The following is a 20,514-nucleotide window of genomic DNA, read 5'->3' as shown; positions in this document are numbered from 1 at the left end:
TCCCCTAATTTTGGTCAGTCCAGAAAGTTATTTTCCCCTTTCAGCTCTAGTGTGTCTCTGCAACCCAAACGCTGGTGAGAGAGTTGCTGAGCTGTGGGGTCTGAGGAGCCTTTTCCTCACTCCCACACTGGCTCTTTTTTGTCCCAGGCTACTTTGAAATATAGGCAGGACTGTTCTTTCAGGAATATGTAACTCAAAAGCGAAAAATACTTCCTTTTCCCAGTGTTACCTTCAAAATGACAATTCACTCCTGTTAATATAGAATTAGTGGAAACAGTAGATTGTGTAGTTTAAACATTACATTTTGTACTAAACTTGATTAAACAATGTTTGCATGTTCTTAACTACTGCTTACTTTTGGTAGCCAGCAATATGGGTACTTCTTACAATGTATTTAGTTGAAAACCTGTGTATTGCATACGAATAGACTTCTAAAGTAATGCCAGCCACATCTCTAGTGGTGCTAAAGCTTCCTGTAGAACACGCTGAACATTTTTAGATTGCATTGTTTTCACTGAGGTGCCTCTTAATTTTGCCATCAGTGAGATGAAGTGTGTACAGAAATTACTGATGTTACTTGTTTTTTGATGGAAGTTGTGAATGGGAAAAGGAGTAAAGCAAGAAGAAAAGTAGAAAAGCAGGATTCCTTCGTGTGCCATTCCCCATGTAGCCACAGAGTGTATAATTGTTACGTAGCCTGATCCAGATGGAAAATTGATGAAAACTCTTATAAAATATCATAAAATGGCTTCTATTATAAAGGTACTATATTTGGGGAAAAGGGGAGAGCAGTGGATGTCTTTTTTTTTTTTCTTTTTTTTTTAAAAAAAAATTTCGATTTTAACAAGGCTTGTGATGCTGACTCCTGCTATATTCCTGTGGCCAAGTCAGGCTTCTACTGACTGTGTGGGTGAACAACCAGAGGACTTGGTAAGTCTTGGATAAGAATGCGAAGCCCTGCACCGGGCAGGAGGAGCCCCTGCAACAGGAGCAGCTGGGACTGATGGACCAGGAGCAGCTCTGCAGAAAGGCCCTGGGGGTGCAAATGTAGCCAGGAGATCAAGGGAAGGAAGGGATTATCCTCCCCTGCTCTGCAGTCCTTAGACCACATTTAGATACTGCGTCCAGTTTTGGGTCTCCCAGTGCAAAAGGAGCATCAAAAAAACCTGAGTGAGTTCAGTGTTGGGACACCACAATTGTCAGGGTGGGAACACTTGTCCTGTGAGGAGAAGCTGAGGGAACAGGGCTCATTCAGCCTCCAGAAGAGGTGGTTTGGGGAGTGGGTTGTCATGAACATGGAGTCAGGGTCTTCACAGTGAAGCATGGTGGGAGGAGGGGAGGCAATCTGAATAAGTTGAAACAAGGGAGGCGCAAACTAGCGTGTTCCCCACGAGGATGGTCAAGCAGTGGAAGGTGTTGCTCACAGAGGCTGTGCAGACCCTTTCCTTGGAGGTTTCCAAGACCCTACTGGACAAAGCCCTGAGCAACCTGGTCTGATCCCATAGCTGGCCCTGATTTGTACAGGTGGTTGGACTAGAGATTTGCTGAGGTCTCTTCCCCCCTGTACTTTCTCGTGATGTTATGAAATAATAATTTTTAAATTTGGGAATTTTAGTGGTAGAGGTACTGGGTATGATTTTTTGGTGTATACATCAATATACATTTTCTCTGCAATTACCTTTAATATATGAACTGGAGATAAACTGATTTTATGAGGTTACCAGGGTGTGATGATAAAGAGCATTAAAATTTAATTTGACTGTACAAAAATGTATGCTGTCATTTAGGTTAATGGTACTATTCAGATGAATACTGGTACCACATATTAACATAGGTGTACCTTTCCTGAAGCTTATGTTAGTAGGACTTTCACTATTTTGGTTAATAAAGAGAAATTATGCTAATAAAATAGTTATTTCAGTATGAAAACTTGACATGAAATGACTCTTAGAGGAGGATTAGGGAACCTCTCCCTTGCTGACAGCCAGTATAATACCTTTGATGGATCACATATCAACCCTGAGCTTAGCGTGTTAGAAACACCAAGAAAAATAATAATTTGTTTACAGACAGTATGAAATCATTAAACCATACTTATCCACACCTTATGGAATCGTCTAGTATTTGCTGATACGAACATAAGGACAGACGTTAGCATAGAAGAACACTTGATCCAAACCCTATCAGACTACTTTAGCCTTTGAATATAAAAGCTCCTCACGCCCCTCTTTTAATTAATTAATGTCAAATTGTACTTTATGGACAGAACAAGTGTTTTTTTAAGGATCCACTCTGTACATGTTTGAACTCGTGTCCTCAGCAATAAATGCTCTTAAGCATAGATTAAGCCTACTGACAGAGGTTTTCAAACATTACTGCTGACTTGGAGTGCCCCAAGTCCTTTGACTTGCCTCCTGGCCTCTAAAATGGGGAGTGACCACCATGTGGCCAGTTCAAGAAGTCTGAAGTTAGGCATCTGAGAATAGGCTGTTAGAATGGTTGGCGATGGGCTTGAAAATCCTCTCTGTTTGTGCTTAAGATTAAGCACAGCACTTGGGTTAATCTTGTTCACATCTTTCTGTTGAATGAATATTTTCGTAACTGCACGTGTGGTTTATGTAATTGTGATTTTACTTAATTTTTTTATGCTTTGGAAAAGCTGTAATTTTAGGAAAAATATTTGTGGTGATACTTAACGTGTAGGAGGCAGTATGAAGCAAAAGAGGCAATTTAATAAAAACTGAAAGTTTACAGGGTGTTTCAAAAAGATGGACCCAATTTGAAATCACCGTCCCTTTGAAATTGGGTCTGCATTTTTTGAAACACTATAGTTATGCCCTGCTTCACTTAATTTAAGTTCTGGTGGCCTTACAATTGCTGGCAAGACTTATTTCTTTATCCCATAGTCGTGTTCTTTACTTATTCATAGAAACAGACCCATGAGTGCTTTCGATAGTTTTGGTAAAATAAAAATTAAATAATTATCAAATGTCAAGAATAAGAATATTTTTAATATCTAAAGACAGCAGGAAGCTTTAGCTTTAATAAGAATAAGATGCTTGGTAATGATCTCTGTCTTCTGGAAAGCCTGGCACCTTTGAATTGTTACTGTTGCTGGGTGTTAGAGTAACCTTTTAGCTGTATGTTTGAGACATCAATTAGCATTTAAACACTTTGAGAAGAGGCTGGCTCTTATTTGCAGTCCCTTGGGAGCAAAGAGCGGATTTAGGAGCTAAACTTTAAGCACTTGGATTTGAAAAGTCTCATCTCTGTACGGAAGCCTACAATGATTTTTAAAATTCTGCAACACGAAATGAGCAGATGAGATGAAGATGGTGCCACTGGTTGGAGCGCAGGGGCTGGCAGTGGTTGGGGGCTCCGTGTTTCCCAGGGCAGCACTGAGGGAGAAGGGAGCTCGGTGCCTTGCTTTGGTTCCCTCTTATTGTCCTCCCTTTTTTTAAAGTACAAGCACGTAGCTCTATTCGAAGGGAGAGAAAGAGAGTGGGTGTTATAATAACACGTAGGCTTTGAGACAGGCAGTTCTGAAAGTTACTTAAACAAAACCATTGAGATCATTTTGTCAAGACTCTGTCTAGTTCCCCAGCGAATGCTATGGAAGAAAAACTCAGATCGCTTATACCTTTCCTTTATTTGCTGCATGAGTTACTCTGCCAGATTGCTATCTACACCATCACACTTGCGTTCTTTTACTGTATTTCCTGCGCATAGAGCAAAGTGCAGCAGAGAAATTATAGGTGAACAAAGTCGTGTTTAGAAACGTCAGTTTTTCTTGTCATGTTTTGAGTGTGGAACTCATACCGAAGCAAAATAATTAAACAGAGAGTCTCAATAGCAAAGCAGAACAAAGCCAACCAGGCAAAGCATGGAGGAGATGCACCAGCATCCCTGGGATGTGGAAAGTGAGGCGCCGAGCACAACGGCATTGTCACCTCTTCTTTTGGGCTGGGTAACTTCATCCTATTTGGTGTAATACAGCTTATGAAAAAGATACTTCTCAGACATCTGATTGAGGTGACGGCACTTCTCAACAACACCACTTCACCACCTGAGAAAAAGGGGAATTACCGCCCAAACGATGAGAAGGGCTTTGTGATTGCGGAGGGAGGCGAGCAGAGCGCCTGGAGTGGCAGGGAGAGAAAAGAAAAGCAGATCAACTTCATTTTTTTTTTTCCCCACATCAAGATGTTTTTTATGTTCTCTGTGTTCAGTGTCAACTTGTTGATGTAGATACACAACCCTGGAGAGTTATCACACTCCTGAAAGTTTGTAGCTCTGAAAGGCAGAGGAGTGTTTAGCATTCTGGGACTGATGTTTTCCACCAGTTTTCTTGTTGCCTCTGGAAATATTGATTCAGTTGATCTTTGTGCAAGCATGTAGCTGTAGATTAACAAACGTGGAATGCATTATCTTCAGCATAAGGTGGGAATACAAAAAGAAGACTTATACAAAAGGAACAAAAACCTAAAAATAAGTGAAACAAAGTTGTCAGGGATTCCATTTTTCCCCAAATATGCTAGAAAATTGGTTGTTAGCAAGCATGAGGTGAATATTTCCATTAAGAATAAGGATTTCTAAAATATCAAGGAGTAAAGTAGAGCACAGGACATAAACTGTCGTTAAGCCTTTTAGAGCCATTTTCAAGAGAAAGTACATTTTGCAAGATTTTATAGGTGAGTACACTGAAGCGCACCTGTGACTCCATCTCTGGAATCTCAAAAGAGGTGGAGTCAGAAATACAAATAAGAAACTAGTTCTCATGATTTCTGTAGACTGGAATTTTATTGTCGTAGAAGCAGCACAATTAATGGTTGTGAAGACTTAAAAAAGATTACTATTTATGTATGTAACACAATGCGTGCCTTACCTTTGTTGATTCTTTTTTCTTTCCTTTTCAGGTTCTCTAACAATTTTTATGGTTTGGCATGTGTTGAACAACATTTTTAAAAAGAAAAGCAGTACATAGGTTATGGAAGATTCTGATCTTGTATTTGTAATGAATTCACATTTTAAATTATTTTATTGGTAGATTAGAGATGCATTTTTACTTTCTGTAAGGCCTTCTTAAGGCACATTACATCTTTCAGCTGTGTTGGTTTCCAGTTCACTGGCATGGTGCAGGTTGAATATGCGTGTTCCTCTGCACTATACAGCCAAAAGCCAGGGATAGTAGTTATTTAATATTCTGAGGCCATCAGGAAGCAGCGCATCATTTGATTGTTTGGTTTCTGCAGTATAAAACACCTTAGTCTTTTTGTCTGCTCGAATGTTCGCAATTCCTGGCACTCTTCTCTTCCCAGCCACGTGTAATCTGCCCAGCTCTCCCCGTAGCGCTCCGGTACAAACGCCGGCAGCCTGATCGGCGCGGAGGCATGATTGTGACGGGATAAAAGCTGCTGTGTGTGCAGAAAAGGAACCAGATTACTTCCCTGCAATTAACGTGGCCACGCTTCAGAGAGATCACCAAACCACGGCTGAAAGCACCCTTTTGTATAATTACCTTGTTATTTTCGCTTCAATTCCTGTAAAATTGTTTTTTGTTGTTGCTGAAGAAAAAACAGTTGCAGTAGGCTATGAATTTTAAAGAAATCGCCATTAATAATACTGATGGTAAATTACTAGCATAAGCTACTTGTTTAATTGTGAAGCAATGGAAAGTACAAATCATCACGACAGAAGATTATTGAGTTCTGAATATGTTAAATCCAATCTAGTATGAATAGTTTTTGGTGATAAAGCAGTAAGTGCAAAGTTCATTTAAAGGTTAAGTGAACAATTACTGGAGAAATTTATTTCTGGATGCACAAGAGGAGCACGAGGTCCCCATAACCAGGATTCGGAGCCAGCAGTTCTGTTGAGGGATTCTTCTGTGGAACTGCAGAATGTGACAAAACAGTGGTTTAGTCTTCACAGTTAAATTTCTGCTAGTCGGACTGTGACAGGACAAGGTCAGGTTCTGCAGAACCTCCACGTTTGCAATACATTATGTATGCTGTCTAGTCTTAAATCTTTCAGCTTGCAAGGAAATCTCCTGAATATATGTTCACCCTTAGTAAATATATGTGTGCTTTAAGTTGGCATTGAGTTGGAAACGGGATTTTGAACTTCAAAGTGTTCAGCGTTAGCATACATCCCAGTTGGGTTTTGGTCTGACACAGAGAAAACATAACATCTTGTTGCCTTTCGTTTCCTACTGGTCGCTTTGCATTCTCTGCTGTTAGACAAGCTTTAGGCATTGCCTGGATTTCCTTTACATGGATTTTCCTTTCACTCTGGATTCATCAGCTCCAGTATCTCCTGTAAGATATACACTATGCGTTGGCTTTCCTCCCACCATGGTATAGAAGCCGGCTGATGTTTCTGCAAGAGGAGGGTCCTCGTGCCACTCAAAAGGGGACGTAGGGTTGATGGATACTGGGAAGTCTGAGCTTTCTCCACTTAGCTCCTTGTGCAGTTGACTGTGAGAATTTTGTCCCTCTATACATTGTCTTAAGGCTGTTCTTTACCTAGAAGTGCATATAAACCTCTGTTCCTGACATGCGACATGGACCTAGTACAGCTTCCCAAAATGTGTATGCAGCTGAACCTTTTCAGAGGCATCAGCCAGCCCTCTAGTCACATCAGATCCTTCCTTTGCTTTGAATATTGGCAATAGGACGAATCTGGTTTTGTCGAACAGCCTAATGAATGAATTGTAAAAGCTTAAGAAAATGGATTTACATCCATTTAATATTTGGGTTCCTCTGCACTACCAGAGATGGTAGCTTAGGCAGTGGCTGTGACAGAGTGGATGTTAGGAAAGGAGTAAAATAAAATAAATAAATAACCAACAGACTAAATATCACACTGTTGAAGTAAACAAAGGTAACATTCAGGTATCTATAAAAAAAAATAGGCTTGTCGGTGTCAACACTGATATTCAGTCTATATGTGATTTTTGTGATGGAGGAAATTGGACTCTTCACAAATACAAGTACTTGCTACAAAATTATTGTACTGAATAATATTCCAATTCATTTGCTCTTCACTACACCCCTGAAACTCTGCGTGCATACCTGCTTAAAATCAGCAACAAGTGTAGCTAGTAATGAAATAATACAAATTGAGTTTATTTTGTTTCATGATGCACAAATGGAAAATCATTTAAGTGTGACTGATTCTATTCATCCACAGTAGTTGCTCATCTGAAATGCTATTGAAGTTCAGTAATTGGAGCTCTGAAATACGGTATTTGACAGATGGTGTGGGTGGTTGTGCCATTTCCATGATAAAGCTGCTTACAAATATAACCACAAGGAAGTTGTCTTCATTCCTTGACTGCTGCAACATATAGATGGAAAAAAAGCAAGAAACACGGCATGAAAACAGATTTGCATCTTGGTTCTTCATTTTCCTGCTATAATGATTTGGATTTTTAAACAAGTGCAAGAGAGGGGGTTTCTTTTTACTTTATCTTCAGATAAAGGACTTGGTGTGAAATGCTAAAATGTTGTTTCAGTAGCTTTTCTTACGTTTCATGTGAAGCTTTACCTTTAGTGAATTACTTTTGTAATGTCTTACAGCATCAGTTAGAAAGCATTACTCTTTTTAGATAAAAACTAAGTAGATCTTCACTAAGATACATTTACTGTTAAAAAGAATATTAGAGGCTGGAGAAATGGATAGTCCTGTTGCTCCAAGGCTTACCATTGAAACTTAGAGATCATAAAATGGTACAGATAAAAATATACTGCATTATCCAGTTTTAATATTCTTTTTTTTAATTTTCTTTGTGTTTTAACAGAAATCACCGATGCTGGCACTAGAGGAACCCAAGATACAATTAAGGGTGTGAAAAGAAAAAAGATTGTGACTGAAAACCATCTAAAAAAAATACCCAAATCACCTTTGAGAAGCCCTGTGGAAGCCAAGGTTAAGCAAAATGTAGACGCTTCACGGCTGAAAGCTCTTCCAGATGCCTCCAAACACGCCACAGCACAGGATCACCAACCCATGCAAAATGGAAATCAATGTACCAAACAAAACGGGGGAGCGCTTAGTAGTGAGATGAATGTTGAAACAACCAAATCTGAGACATCAATGCAGACAAAGCTTTCACTGACGCATCAGTCCTTAGATTTGGGTAAACAGGCAGGGGAGCGTACTGATTCAAACCAACTGAACTCACCAGAGAAGAAGTCTCTCTCAAACTCCTCATTAAGTAAAACAAAGACTGACAGTAATGAATGTATTAATTTTGTTGATTGTAGTACGTCATCCTCATGTACACGCACTGCATTCGACGTCTTATTAAAAGCTATGGAGCCTGAACTGAACACCTTAGCACGAGAGTGCCCCCCTTACGGGATGCAGATAGAGAAACTGAGACCAAATAAAACTGTAAGCACCTCTTCTAGTCTCACGTCCAACACAGTGAGCGTCCAAAACCAGTCTGCTTCGTCACAGCATGAGTTTGCAGTTGGAACTCACTACTTTCCGTGCACATTAAACAACGTGCACGTAGCAGCAACAGCCAAGAGTGGACAAGCACAAGGCCAATCAGTTTCTCATTCACAAGACCTTATTCCTAAAACCAGTCAACAAAATCACCAGGTTGTTATGTGTCCAAGTTTCACTAGATCGCTGGTGCAACAGCAGAGTCAAGAAAACCCCAAGCTCCAGCAGATATACAGCATAGCAGTAACGTCATCTGTCGTTCACACCTCATCTTCCACTGTAACTCAGGTTTTTCCTCAAAACCAGTTAGTAGCTAGTTCGTCTTCACCTTTGTCAATTAGCACATCGAGTTCAACGCACTTGTCTATAGGTCCCATGTATAATTCAGCCCAGATAGCATCAGTTGTAAACCATGGTGTAGAACAAATATGTAACCTCTTGAAAGACCAGAAGCCTAAAAAGCTAGGGAAATATGTCTGTGAGTATTGCAATCGGGCCTGTGCCAAGCCCAGCGTTCTCCAGAAGCACATCCGATCCCATACTGGAGAGCGACCGTATCCTTGTGTGACGTGTGGGTTTTCGTTTAAAACCAAAAGCAACCTGTACAAGCACAAAAAATCTCATGCACATGCTATCAAACTTGGACTTGTCCTACAACCAGATTCAGGTGGCCTCTTCTTGTCTCATGACTCGGACAAAGCACTTAGCATTCATTCAGATGTGGAAGAAAGTGGTGAAAGCGAAGATGAAGGCACTGCTGATGAGAGACAAGATGATCAAGAACTGGAACCTGCACAAATCGTGAAAGTCATTTCTAGTGCAGAAACGTTGCGGAAAGGAAGCCCTGTTCCATTAAGCAACCCAGACTGTATACCAGGTGACTCTTCATTGCATGATACAGAACCTCAAGTAAGGCCAGCTTTACCAAAAGTAGTAGTTCATCCTGTAAATGTTTCTCCATTAAGGGCTGATAGTCCCAAAGTAACAGAACCAGCACCTGAGTTTGCTGCAGCACAGCGAAAAGGGGATTTTAAAGCAACAGCTCTTCAGTCAAATTTAACACATACAGCCTCATTCAAGGAGAATGACAGAAAGCAATATCAGAAAGTAGAAATGGGCCTGTTAGAGGAACAGCTGGGATCTGCAGCAGGAGCGACGCATGCTCAGCTCCAGAGACAACAGGCAACTGATGGTTCCCAAGATCAGCAAGGAAAATGTCTTCTGAGCCCTAGAAGTTTAGGTAGCACTGATTCTGGTTATTTCTCACGTTCTGAAAGTGCCGATCAAACAATGAGCCCACCAGCTCCTTTCGTAAGAGGATTGTTGACCTCTGAGAAAGATCCAAATAAAAACCTGCCCAGTGTGGCACGAGCAAGTGGTGTGGTAGCATCAGTGGTACAAACTGTTTGTGCTGAAAAAAATCTGATTCTCTCTGGCCAAATGCGACCTCCCATGGCAACAAAAACTCTTGAGGAACGTATCTCAAAGTTAATCTCTGATAATGAAGCTGTTGTGGATGACAAACAGTTAGATAGCGTGAAACCAAGAAGAACATCTCTTTCGAGAAGAGGGAGCATAGATTCACCAAAATCCTACATATTTAAGGATTCTTTCCAGTTTGATTTAAAGCCCATGGGAAGAAGAACTAGCTCAAGCTCTGATATACCAAAGTCTCCTTTCACACCCACTGAGAAATCAAAGCAAGTTTTTCTTCTTTCTGTACCATCCCTTGACTGTTTACCTATAACACGAAGTAATTCCATGCCTACTACCAGTTACTCAGCAGTACCTCCAAATGTAATACCTCCCTCTCATCCCCTTCGAGGAAGTCAGTCATTTGATGATAAAATTGGCTCTTTATACGATGACGTTTTTGTATCGGGACCTGCTGCTCCACTGAACCAAGGCGGACATCCTCGGACCCTTGTTAGACAGGCGGCAATAGAAGATTCTTCTACTAGTGAAAGCCAAGTTCTTGGACCGATGCGATCTGTAGAAGAAAGTTATCTGGGGTGTAATTTATCAAATGAAACTTTACTGCAAAGGAGTAAGTCTCTGGCACAGGGATCAAATTCAGAAAAAACAAAGAAGTCCCCTCAGGTGCGAGGAACAATGTTTGAATGTGAAACCTGCAGAAACAGATACAGAAAACTGGAAAATTTTGAAAACCACAAGAAATTTTATTGTTCAGAGTTGCATGGACCTAAAACTAAGGCAGCAATCCGAGAGCCTGAACATAAAACTGTTCCAAACAGTACACAGCCTCAAATTCTACACTACAGAGTCACTACTTCAACTGGTGTCTGGGAGCAGACAACCCAGATAAGGAAGAGAAGGAAAATGAAAAGCGTTGGCGATGATGATGACCCACAGCAAAATGATACGAGCATACCATCAAAGAACACAGAAGGCCAAAGCAAGCCAGCAAATCCTTCCAGTCTGTCAAAACATGGTGTGACAAAAGTGGTGGGATCACAACAGCCAAGCAACCTTCTACTTCAGAGTTCCCAAATTCAGCTTGTGGCTCGAGGTACAGATCAAGCTACTGAGTCAAAGATGGCTCCTCTCATTGAAAAGCAGGCAAGTTCAGCTGTGCAAGAGAAGGTGGAGTTGAAAAGACAAGGGACTGGGATTTCAGTAATACAGCACACCAATTCACTGAGCAGAAATAGCTCATTTGAGAAATCAGAGTCATTTGAAAGAGTATCACCAGTTTCTTCTCAGGAGCCCAACAAGGCTGCAAAGCACCGCTCCTTGAATACAATTGTAATCCAAGAGGAAAGACATCTGAATACTCCCCAGCAGCATCAACCCCTGTCGTCAGAAGCACCCAGAGGGGACGTTCAGGGAAGCCAAGTAGTTTCTAATGAGCGAAGCGCACCACTTCAGCCGTCAAGACTTGTTCGCCAGCATAACATCCAGGTTCCTGAAATACTAGTCACAGAAGAACCAGACAGGGACCAAGAAAACCAATGCAGCGATCAAGAAAAGGCGGAAAGGTTTAATTGGCCACAGCGCAGCGAAACGCTGTCAAAATTGCCAACAGAAAAGCTTCCACCAAAGAAGAAAAGAATTCGCTTGGCTGAAATGGAGCATTCGTCTGCCGAGTCAAGTGCTGATTCCACCCTTTCCAGAAGCCTAAGTCGGGAGAGTAGTTTGTCTCATGCCTCCAGTTTCTCGGCTTCACTCGATAAAGACGAAACTTCAAAAGCTGAGAACCCCCCCAAAGCAGAGCCTGTGAGTAAGTTGCCGGAGCTCCTCATGGTTCCCGCTGGCTCTCACGCGCTGGCCGTGCCTGGGCCCCATTACCGGGAGATGAGACGTGCCGCCTCAGAGCAGATCAGCTGCATGCAGCCCTCCTTGGAGGTTGTGGACTACAGGAGTAAGTCTTTCGACTGTGGAAGCATGTCTCCGTCAAAACCTGCCACGCTTGTAGAGATAGCCTCTCCGAAAGCATCGTCTGCGAATGGAGCTACTGGACACGTGCCTCTGCTAGAAAGGAGGAGGGGGCCATTTGTAAGACAAATATCTTTAAATATTGCTCCGGAGAGTCATCAGCCTCAAGTTAAATCGACATCTTCGTTTCAGACAGCTCATGCTGCGGAGTTGCCCACAGTGCCATTGCACAGGCTGCAGACCTCTGACAAATCTTCAGTGGAGCTTCCTGCCAGTACTCAGCATTCACAGACTCACTCCAGGCCTCACTCTGCCATTCAAAATTGCAATCCTGTTAGCCTGTCTTCAGTTCAGCAGCCTCTAGATCACATGTTGAGTAATCAAGGACAGCCATCCTCGATCCATCAGCCTTCCCAGACATGTAGTAAAACATCGGCCCAAGGGGAGCAAGTGAGCACATACACGCTTTCTTGTCATGCTGATGAAAAAAAGGATTGTTTTGCTCCGAAGTATCAACTGCAAGTTAAAACATTACATATAGGTCAGCCGTACTCTTCTAAATTGCTAAAAAATACTTTATCAGCTCAGACAGTTCCAAGTCAGGTTGGGGTTGACCAGAATGCATCCTCCTTTGAACTGCAGACCAAGCTGTCTGACATGTCTAATCCATATTCTGTGCCTCCTTTAAAGCAAATTGTCCCTAATAACTGCAGTAGTCAAATACATCAGATTCCTCCTTTTGTGGTTCCTGTCCGTATTCACAGCAGTATGCCATCCTATGGCTTTGCAACAGTTACACCCCTTCCCCACATTTTAGTCACCCAGGATCAGGTCAGTCAATCTGTTTGCAAAACTAAAGTTGCGGCAGTGCCAACGCTTGAAGGCAAAACTCAGCTGCCAATATCTCACAAAGATCACCAGAGGACTTTGCCAAATTCATTTGAATTTGAAAATTCACAACCAGAAAGTGGAACCAGAAATTCACCTTTGTCAAGCTCTTTGAATATTGTTCAGAAGGTGCCAGTTAGCGGACTCTTCCCTCAACCAGAAGCTACAGCTTCAAGTAAACGAATGCTTTCCCCAGCCAACAGTTTAGATATTGCCATGGAAAAACAGCAAAAACGTGTTAAAGATGAGAGTGGAGCTGCCTGCATGACAGATGCTAGGCCACTGCATAGATCTAATGACCCTACTAGTAAGCAAAAGAAACCAGTTTTGGTAAGACAGGTTTGCACCACAGAGCCTCTCGAAAATCACCTCTTAGATCCTGATGGTGTTGCACAGCATGAAAAAAGCAGCAAAGCTGGTACTTCAGACCTTCTGTTGCCTGACCGTCTATCATCTGACACTGTGGTTTCAGGAACCCTACAGGAGTCACCAGAATCTGAAGACCTTAAGTCCTCAGCATCACCAGTGTTTGTAGTCAGAAAACCATCTGAATTGTCTCCAGTGAATAATCTGAGTTCTCTTCTCAAGGCTGTAAGTAGCAGTCAAGAAAGAAGGTCCCCAAGTAACAGCAGTGAGAGGAAGCAGATCAACAGCCAGGGGCAAGCAAAGCCTGTAGCTACATTGGCTGAGATGAATGCAGGAGAAATGCAGAGGTTGTCATTTCCGAGTCTCAAGACCTCAACGAGTTTTACCTGGTGTTACCTCCTGAAGAGAAAACCATTGCATCTGCTGCAAAACGATCAGAAAATCTCTGCCTATTCTACCTGGACCATTAGTCCCAACAATCCCAATCCACTTGGTTTGTCGACAAAGGTAGCTCTCTCCCTCCTCAATTCAAAACAAAAAGCTGAAAAACCGCTGTACACTCAAGCCAGAACTACTCATCCCAGATGTGATGTATTGGTCTATTCAAGCAAGTGGAAGAACAGCTTAACCAAGGTACTTAAGCTATGTTTGATATATACTGATTGTTTACAGAGGATTTGCATTGGAAATCATGCTTGTTCCTATTTTAGAGAATGTAGTATGCCTGACATGTATAGTCTATGCGCTTATTTATTTTAGTTATGCTGGATCAAACTGCTAAAAAGATCTTGAGTAATTCCATTAAGAAACCTGTTCATAAGGATTTATCACTTTTCATGGAAATTAGTTCCTGGATTTAAATCTGTATATGGAGAGTTTATCATGGCAGGACTGTGTTTGGCTGTTTCTCATTGCAAAGGGTAGAACAAAAATAGTTCTGACATAAATATTTTTAAACACTTTCAACTTAAACCAGGTTAATTTAAGATCATAATTGCATATTTTGCCTTAAAAACAGCTGGTATTTTTTTGTTATAAAGAGTGCTCTGCCCGAATAGGTGTCCATGGATACACCATGAAAATATTTTTCACCATCGCTGATCATCTAACTGTGAGCAGAGCAGTGTACCGTTTCCCTTTCTCCCACCTAGGTTAACTGGTGGTGTGAAATAATGACAAAAATAGCAAAGTCTAAAACAAAATTATGGCTGCCATAAAACCACTGACAATTTCTTGGATCGATATGGCTCCAAAGACGATGTTAAGTCTTGCACAGTGGAATATACTCCTGGCAATGTTTGTGACCCACATAAAACACCACGTTTTCCCAGATTCAGACGTGGCAGAGCAAAGCGGTCACTCGTGTCCTCAGCTGCCTCGGGGCTGCACATGTACGATCAGGATTTCACTCACTGGACGGTTTTGTTATGTACAAGACCAAAGCTGTGCTGGTTTGCACTGGATTTGGCGTTCCTTAATAACTGAAACTCCTCTGTGAATGGGTGAAGGTGGCTCTCTGCCCTTAAAGTAAGACAAGAGGTAGCCGTGTCTATTTAGTGGACTCAGTACTCGCTTTTACTGGGTGCTGGTGAGGCTGCACCTCGAATACTTAAGTTCAGTTTTGGGCCCCTCAATATAAGAAAGGCATTGAGGTGCTGAGGAGAGTTCAGAGAAGGGCAGCGAAGCTGGTGAAGGGTCCGGAGCACAAGTCTGATGAGGAGCAGCTGAGGGAACTGGGGCTGTTTATCCTGGAGAAAAGGAGGCTGAGGGGAGACCTGATCGCTGTCTGCAACTACCTGAAAGGAGGGTGTAGCGTGGAGGGGGTTGGTCTCTACTCCCAAGTAGTAAGTGATAGGGCAATAGGAAATGGCCTCAAGTTGCGCCAGGGGAGGTTTAGATTGGATATCAGGAAAAATGTCTTCACGGAAAGAGTTGTCAGGCATTGGAACAGGCTGCCCAGGGAAGTGGTGGAGTCACCATCCCTGGAGGTGTTTAAAAGGCATGTAGACAAGGTTCTTAGGGACATGGTTTAGTGCCACGGTTGGGTTAATGGTTGGACTCAAGGATCTTGAGGGTCTCTTCCAATCAAAATGACTCTGTGATCTAGTGAAGCCACAAAGCTTTCTGAAGGGAGCCTGGGCGTACAGCATGGTTTCACACTCTTCTTTCCCCTTTGCTGTGCGTACCGCATGTGTGATGCTGAACTGCTCTTTGGAGCTGGCCAAACAGGTTTTGCTTTCGGAAAAAAAGGTTTTGCTTTCAGCAAAACTTTCTTGGCATTGGGCTGGGAATTGGGGTCTGTAGAACCAGCAAGTGGTTCTAGAGGAGACATGCCACAGGCTTGGGAAAAGATGTATTTCTGTGGATGTTGAGTGGTGGGGCCGTTGCTGTCAGAGGTCACCCTGTGATGTTTCTGTGTTGGCTAAATGTTTTGCTAAGATACCGGCTGGTCAGTGGGTAAAAGAGCAAATAGGGTGAGAAACTGTATAAGTGGAAGAAATGGTTTCAGAATTACAAGGGCGTCAAGAAGATGCACTAAAACCCCTCAGGCCAAGAGAGCACTGGAGTTAAATCTAGTCCTTCTGAAATCTGTGGGAGACTTTGCTAACATTTATATTGGAGGTCAAAGCTTTATCTGTAATATTTCATGCAGAAAATGCATACAGGGTGGTGACTTTGTTTAAACTCATATTACCTTTTTCAGCCTGCTCCCTCATACATGTTGTACTTAAATAGTGCTAAATTAAAACAAAACAAACCAAAAAAAGGATCTGAAGGTTTAGCTTTTTCATTGTACATAGTTGAGTGTTTCTTTCTAAAGCAAGTGTCACATCACTTGTGTCGTTGACTCATGTTTGTTTTACTTTTTAAGGACAGTCTATCAGAAGAAATGCTGTGATAACAAAGCTACTGTGTGTCTCTTGAAAAACAAATTTTGTCTACAAACAAATTCTGTTTAGAATATAAATAACGGATAATAATATTTTGAAAAATATTTTGACAGCACCCTTTTAAACACTCTAGGAGTACTTAAATGCTGTAATAGGCAGCTGTCAGGTACATTTACAGTGCCGCTGCCACAAAAGAACCACAGTTACTAATCTTTCTTCAGTCTTTCTTGCTGACATTCTGAATGAAGCACACAAGCGTGGTGAAAATGAAGAGCTCTTAAGGTCTGCTTGCAGCTGATTTACAGGTTTTACTCCAAGCCATTATGAAGGAAGAAAGTGCAGCAAGAAAGCACCAATTAAAGTTCATATGGCATCTCAGATTGTATGAGCAAGGTATAGGATGGCAGAAATTAAAAATTTCAAAGACCTGGTAGGTACTGCAACCTGACACCTCCAGAGTTTGTCTGATTTCCATTTTAATGACTCAGGCAGCGGGATTTCAGCCGCTTTCCAGGATGGTGATAACACTGCTCTTACAATATGCCTCTGTATTACCAGTCTCCAGTTAGACCTGGTAATGGAATAGCCGATGCCAACTGGGAAATTTGGAAACTTCGTCCCAAAAGCCATGTTTAAAGAAAGCAAAAACTGAAATTCCTCATTCAGTTCACTCCCGGTAATTCTCCTACCATTTTTTCTGGTTGAGAGGATGGAGAATGTTGGAGGTCCTTGTGCAAATTAATATTCCATTGGAAAAACAAACAAACAACAAAAAAAACCACCTCAGCCAACAGATTAGCAATTAATTTTCTGTTATTTCAAAAAAAAAAAAAAACTGATTTCCTGCTTAAAAGCCTAATGGGGTCCCAAGTTCCTGAAGGAACCACAGTTTAGACTGCAAGTCTAACGAGGTTGCAACTGCTATTGGGAAGATGTTTGTACAAGTGCTTTGCACATTTTAACCCTGACCTGATAGAGAGCTTTAAGTGCTACTATAATCCAATTTATAAACAAAATAAAAACGCAGCACTGCTATTCCTCACCTCCTCTCTCACAGTCGTAGCCCTTTCTAAAGTGATTTGGTGTATTCTGCTTATGGGGCCTTAACTGCTGATGTTCTCACCAAGATGAAGTGACTTGCTGAACTGTTCCTGGGTTTGCCCCCAGAACCAAGTCATGTTTACAGAGATCTCTTGCTGCTGCATAACCGCTACTAATCACTGTCACAAAAAAAAGCAATTCTTTCAACAGCAGATGCCATGGGAAATGAAGAGACGTGAAGAAAATGCAAACAATAAGGAACCCCAGGACTTCGTTTGCTCTCCACAATTCGCTGCTCAGAGGCAATAGGTGAAGTTGCCACATGCCAGTGATTCAGAGAGCAAACCACCAAACCTTATTGTGAAAGAAGCTCCTGGAATGAGTACAGCATGTTAAAATGTAACAGGAGGTTCACCTGCATGGAAAAGGCTTATTCCGTCTCCCTGCTCTTTTCATTTTATTGTTCTATTTGTTATTATTTTTTTGCCAGTTTTGCTCACCTGAAGTCATTGGTAGTGTATCAGGAGCCCGTTCTCAAGCCCCCGCATTGATCTTGGCTTCCCTTCCTGAAGCAAATCAGTAATGCGTGCAGTATGCCAGGGTGAAGGTTTTCAGGCAAGAATAAGGCTGAAGAATGGAAAGTTTCTCCTGAGTGGAAAGCTTTTCTTTCTTGGATGATGTGCCACAGCAGTCCAGCTCACCACTGGAAAGTAGTTAAATGCAGAAGATTTTTATGTGTACACTAGTAAAAGTTTAAAGATATTAGAAACATTTTCCTCAAGTGGCTATATGCCAATGGGAAAAAATGTTTAATGAATATTATAATCTGAAATTTATAACTTTGATGATTCAGGCTGTGAGCTTGTTTTTTTTTTCCAAGGGATGTTGATAAGTACCAGAAGTATCTATTTAACTCTAGTCTCTGGGCAGCCCTAAGAGCAGAATTTTTTTCCAGTTTTATACCAGCAATCGAAGACAGTGGAGTTAAATGAGTAAAGTAGAAGTGAATCATGGGCCTTGTCTCTATGAGAGAAGACTGTGTTAGAAACAGAAAGCATAAGCATGGAGTGGAACATTTTACAGCACTGCCATTTTTCTAACTTTTCCACCAGTACCTGTGGGGGTTTTTTGGGTTTTAGATGAGGCATGTTAAAGGATTTCCACACAAGGAGCCCATGCTCCTTAGAGACTGGCTGCTCTTCAGAATTTACAGAGGACCCAAGTCCTCTTCAGCATCGGTTCGGAATATTTCATAAAAACTAAAAAGAATGTGGGGTTTTTTCATTATCAGCGAGCATTTCTGTAGGTTTCTGTGACAGAAACTCAGTGTTTCTATTGAAGCATCTCTGTGATCACAGCATTTTTGATGTTTAAGGCACTGAAACAACTACTAAAACAACATAGAACCAGTAAATTAAAGGATATCAGTGGGAGGTAGATAGGAATTTGAACACCTATATTAGGCTGTCTTTGTCCACAAACGTGTGTGTGTGTGTGCTAAAAAGAGAAAGGGAGGCAGGGGGAAAGGGGAGTGCAGAGAATCCAGGGGTGTTTGGCCATGTGTTAGTTTTTGCATTCGAGGTGCTTTTATGAATATACAGTATATTATAATACTATTTCACTGTAGTTTGAATTACAACGTGGGCTAAATACTTCTGGAATCTTGCTTTTTCCTTTGTCTTTTTATTATTGAAATTTAAATCTGGAAAGAATGCTTAGTATTTAAGTTTGAAATCAGGCACTTCAAGATTGCGTTATTCCAGCTGCTGAGAATATTTATGTGGTATTTGGTTTATGGTATGTATTCCGTATTTTCCACTGCTCTTTTCTGGTTAAATTGCAAATGTCATCTTGTTACTTTTTGTTTGCAGTGGAAACAAAAGCAATTCATGTGCCAAGTAGCATATAGGAACTACAACACGGCTGAGTTGTACTTACTGAAGTAGGCTCAACTCCCGGTATTTCTCATCCAGAACATCATCTCCTTTCACCTTGTGTGAATGCTGTTAAAACATGCAGGGAGAAATTTCTTTCTTCCTACACACAGGCAAAGCTGCCGTGTATGCTTTGGTAGAACTGCTCAGATAGTTGAAAATCCAGCCCAAATCAATCCGAGGGGCTGCATGAAGGCGTACGGATTGGAGTGGTGCTTGCAGCCCATGTGGATTCCGAGGGCTTTGGCTCGAACAGAAAGATGCTTTTCCCCGGTCTGTGTTAGTTCCCCATCAGCCACATTCCTCATCGGGTGGGGAGTCAAGGCGGTGGCTGAAACTGCGTGGAGGACGATGGGCAAGGACTGGGTGCCAGAATGATGTCACCTGTCAATATATGTAAAGACCAGTGCAATTCGTCAGTCATTTTAAGTCAGCCAGTGAAGTCATTCCTCCTTGCCAAGAATTCACAAGCTTTACAGCGTTAAATTTTGTAATGAGTGGAAAACATAAGGCCAGACTTTTTTTCTCTCATCACTTTATTCACTTATCAATATGAGCAAATGTGGTAAGTGTGCCAGCTATGTGGGTAGAACAGTTTATAAATACAGCAGTAATAATTGCTGGCTAATTGGATCATTCCTTCATTGTTGCCCATTTTATAAATGTCCTAGACTTGGAAGGAGTAGATTTTAATTGGCAAATGTTGGGGGAACTCATCCTCCTTTAGAAAAAAAATTTTTTAAAAAAGTTCCTTAATTAATAATCAGAGGAAATGGAGAAATGTATTTTTGTTCTGCTAGACAACTGGTACGCTTCTTGTAATTTGGTCAGGTAGCGGGAATTAAGTGTGGAGTTCTGCTTTGGAAGGGGTTCTGTTAGTAACTTCACTGAATTGGGAACGGTCAGTTCCCACACAGAACATCTTTTGAAAAATACTATAAATCAGCAATGTTAGCTGTTAGTATCTTCCCTTAATATGCTCCTGCTTACCACCCTTCTCTTTGCGGGGCTGCAGGAAAGCAGCTCCTGCCAGCCGTGAGGCGCTGCTGGTTCGTGGGTCGGTGGGTGAGACCCAAGACCCACAGCCGTGGGATGGAGAGCACCAGGGAAACCCTTCCCTGTCCTGCCCCTGCCCTGCTGTGTTGGACGCCAGGCACCTGGATCTGGGCAAGTGCTACTGGAACCTTGCAGGGCTTGAGCAGTGCGGGAAAAGCACAGGTAACTGGTTGTGCACTAAAACTTTTTGTCAAATTATGGGGGTCAGTGAGTCATATAGCTGCTGAGCCTCATCTGTACGGTCCAGTGGCCACATTGAGGGCAGAGGAGCAAAGCTGTAGCTGTTCAGGAAGCAACTGGGTTTGCTTGTAAGCATCTTTGCTCTGTTGAAGGCTTGTCTGTGAGCTAAAAAACATCACCTTCACCTTCCCTGAAGAAGGAAGAGGCATCTCCTCCTGTAGATTCAAAGCACTCCTGGTTTCCTACAGCGCCATGATCTCTGTCTCTATTTGCCAGTCCAGAAATAGTCAATGCACAGTAAAGAAGTC

General features: G+C 41.9%; 1 protein-coding gene across 2 annotated transcripts in view; it reads left to right on the top strand.

Moving 5' to 3' along the window:
* The window catches only part of HIVEP1 (HIVEP zinc finger 1), a 125,314-nt gene that overhangs the window by 85,658 nt on the left and 19,142 nt on the right, over nucleotides 1–20,514 (top strand). For both annotated transcript variants that reach the window (XM_065628218.1, XM_065628217.1), the window contains exon 4: nucleotides 7,802–13,737. In XM_065628218.1, the coding sequence (XP_065484290.1) occupies nucleotides 7,802–13,737 (5,936 nt within the window). The remainder of the gene's footprint in view (nucleotides 1–7,801; nucleotides 13,738–20,514) is intronic.

This window comes from Caloenas nicobarica, chromosome 2 (assembly GCF_036013445.1).
Source record: "Caloenas nicobarica isolate bCalNic1 chromosome 2, bCalNic1.hap1, whole genome shotgun sequence".
Lineage (NCBI taxonomy): Eukaryota > Metazoa > Chordata > Aves > Columbiformes > Columbidae > Caloenas > Caloenas nicobarica.
The sequence above is the reverse complement of the archived record's forward strand: the minus strand, read 5'-3'. Positions and strand labels throughout refer to the sequence as shown.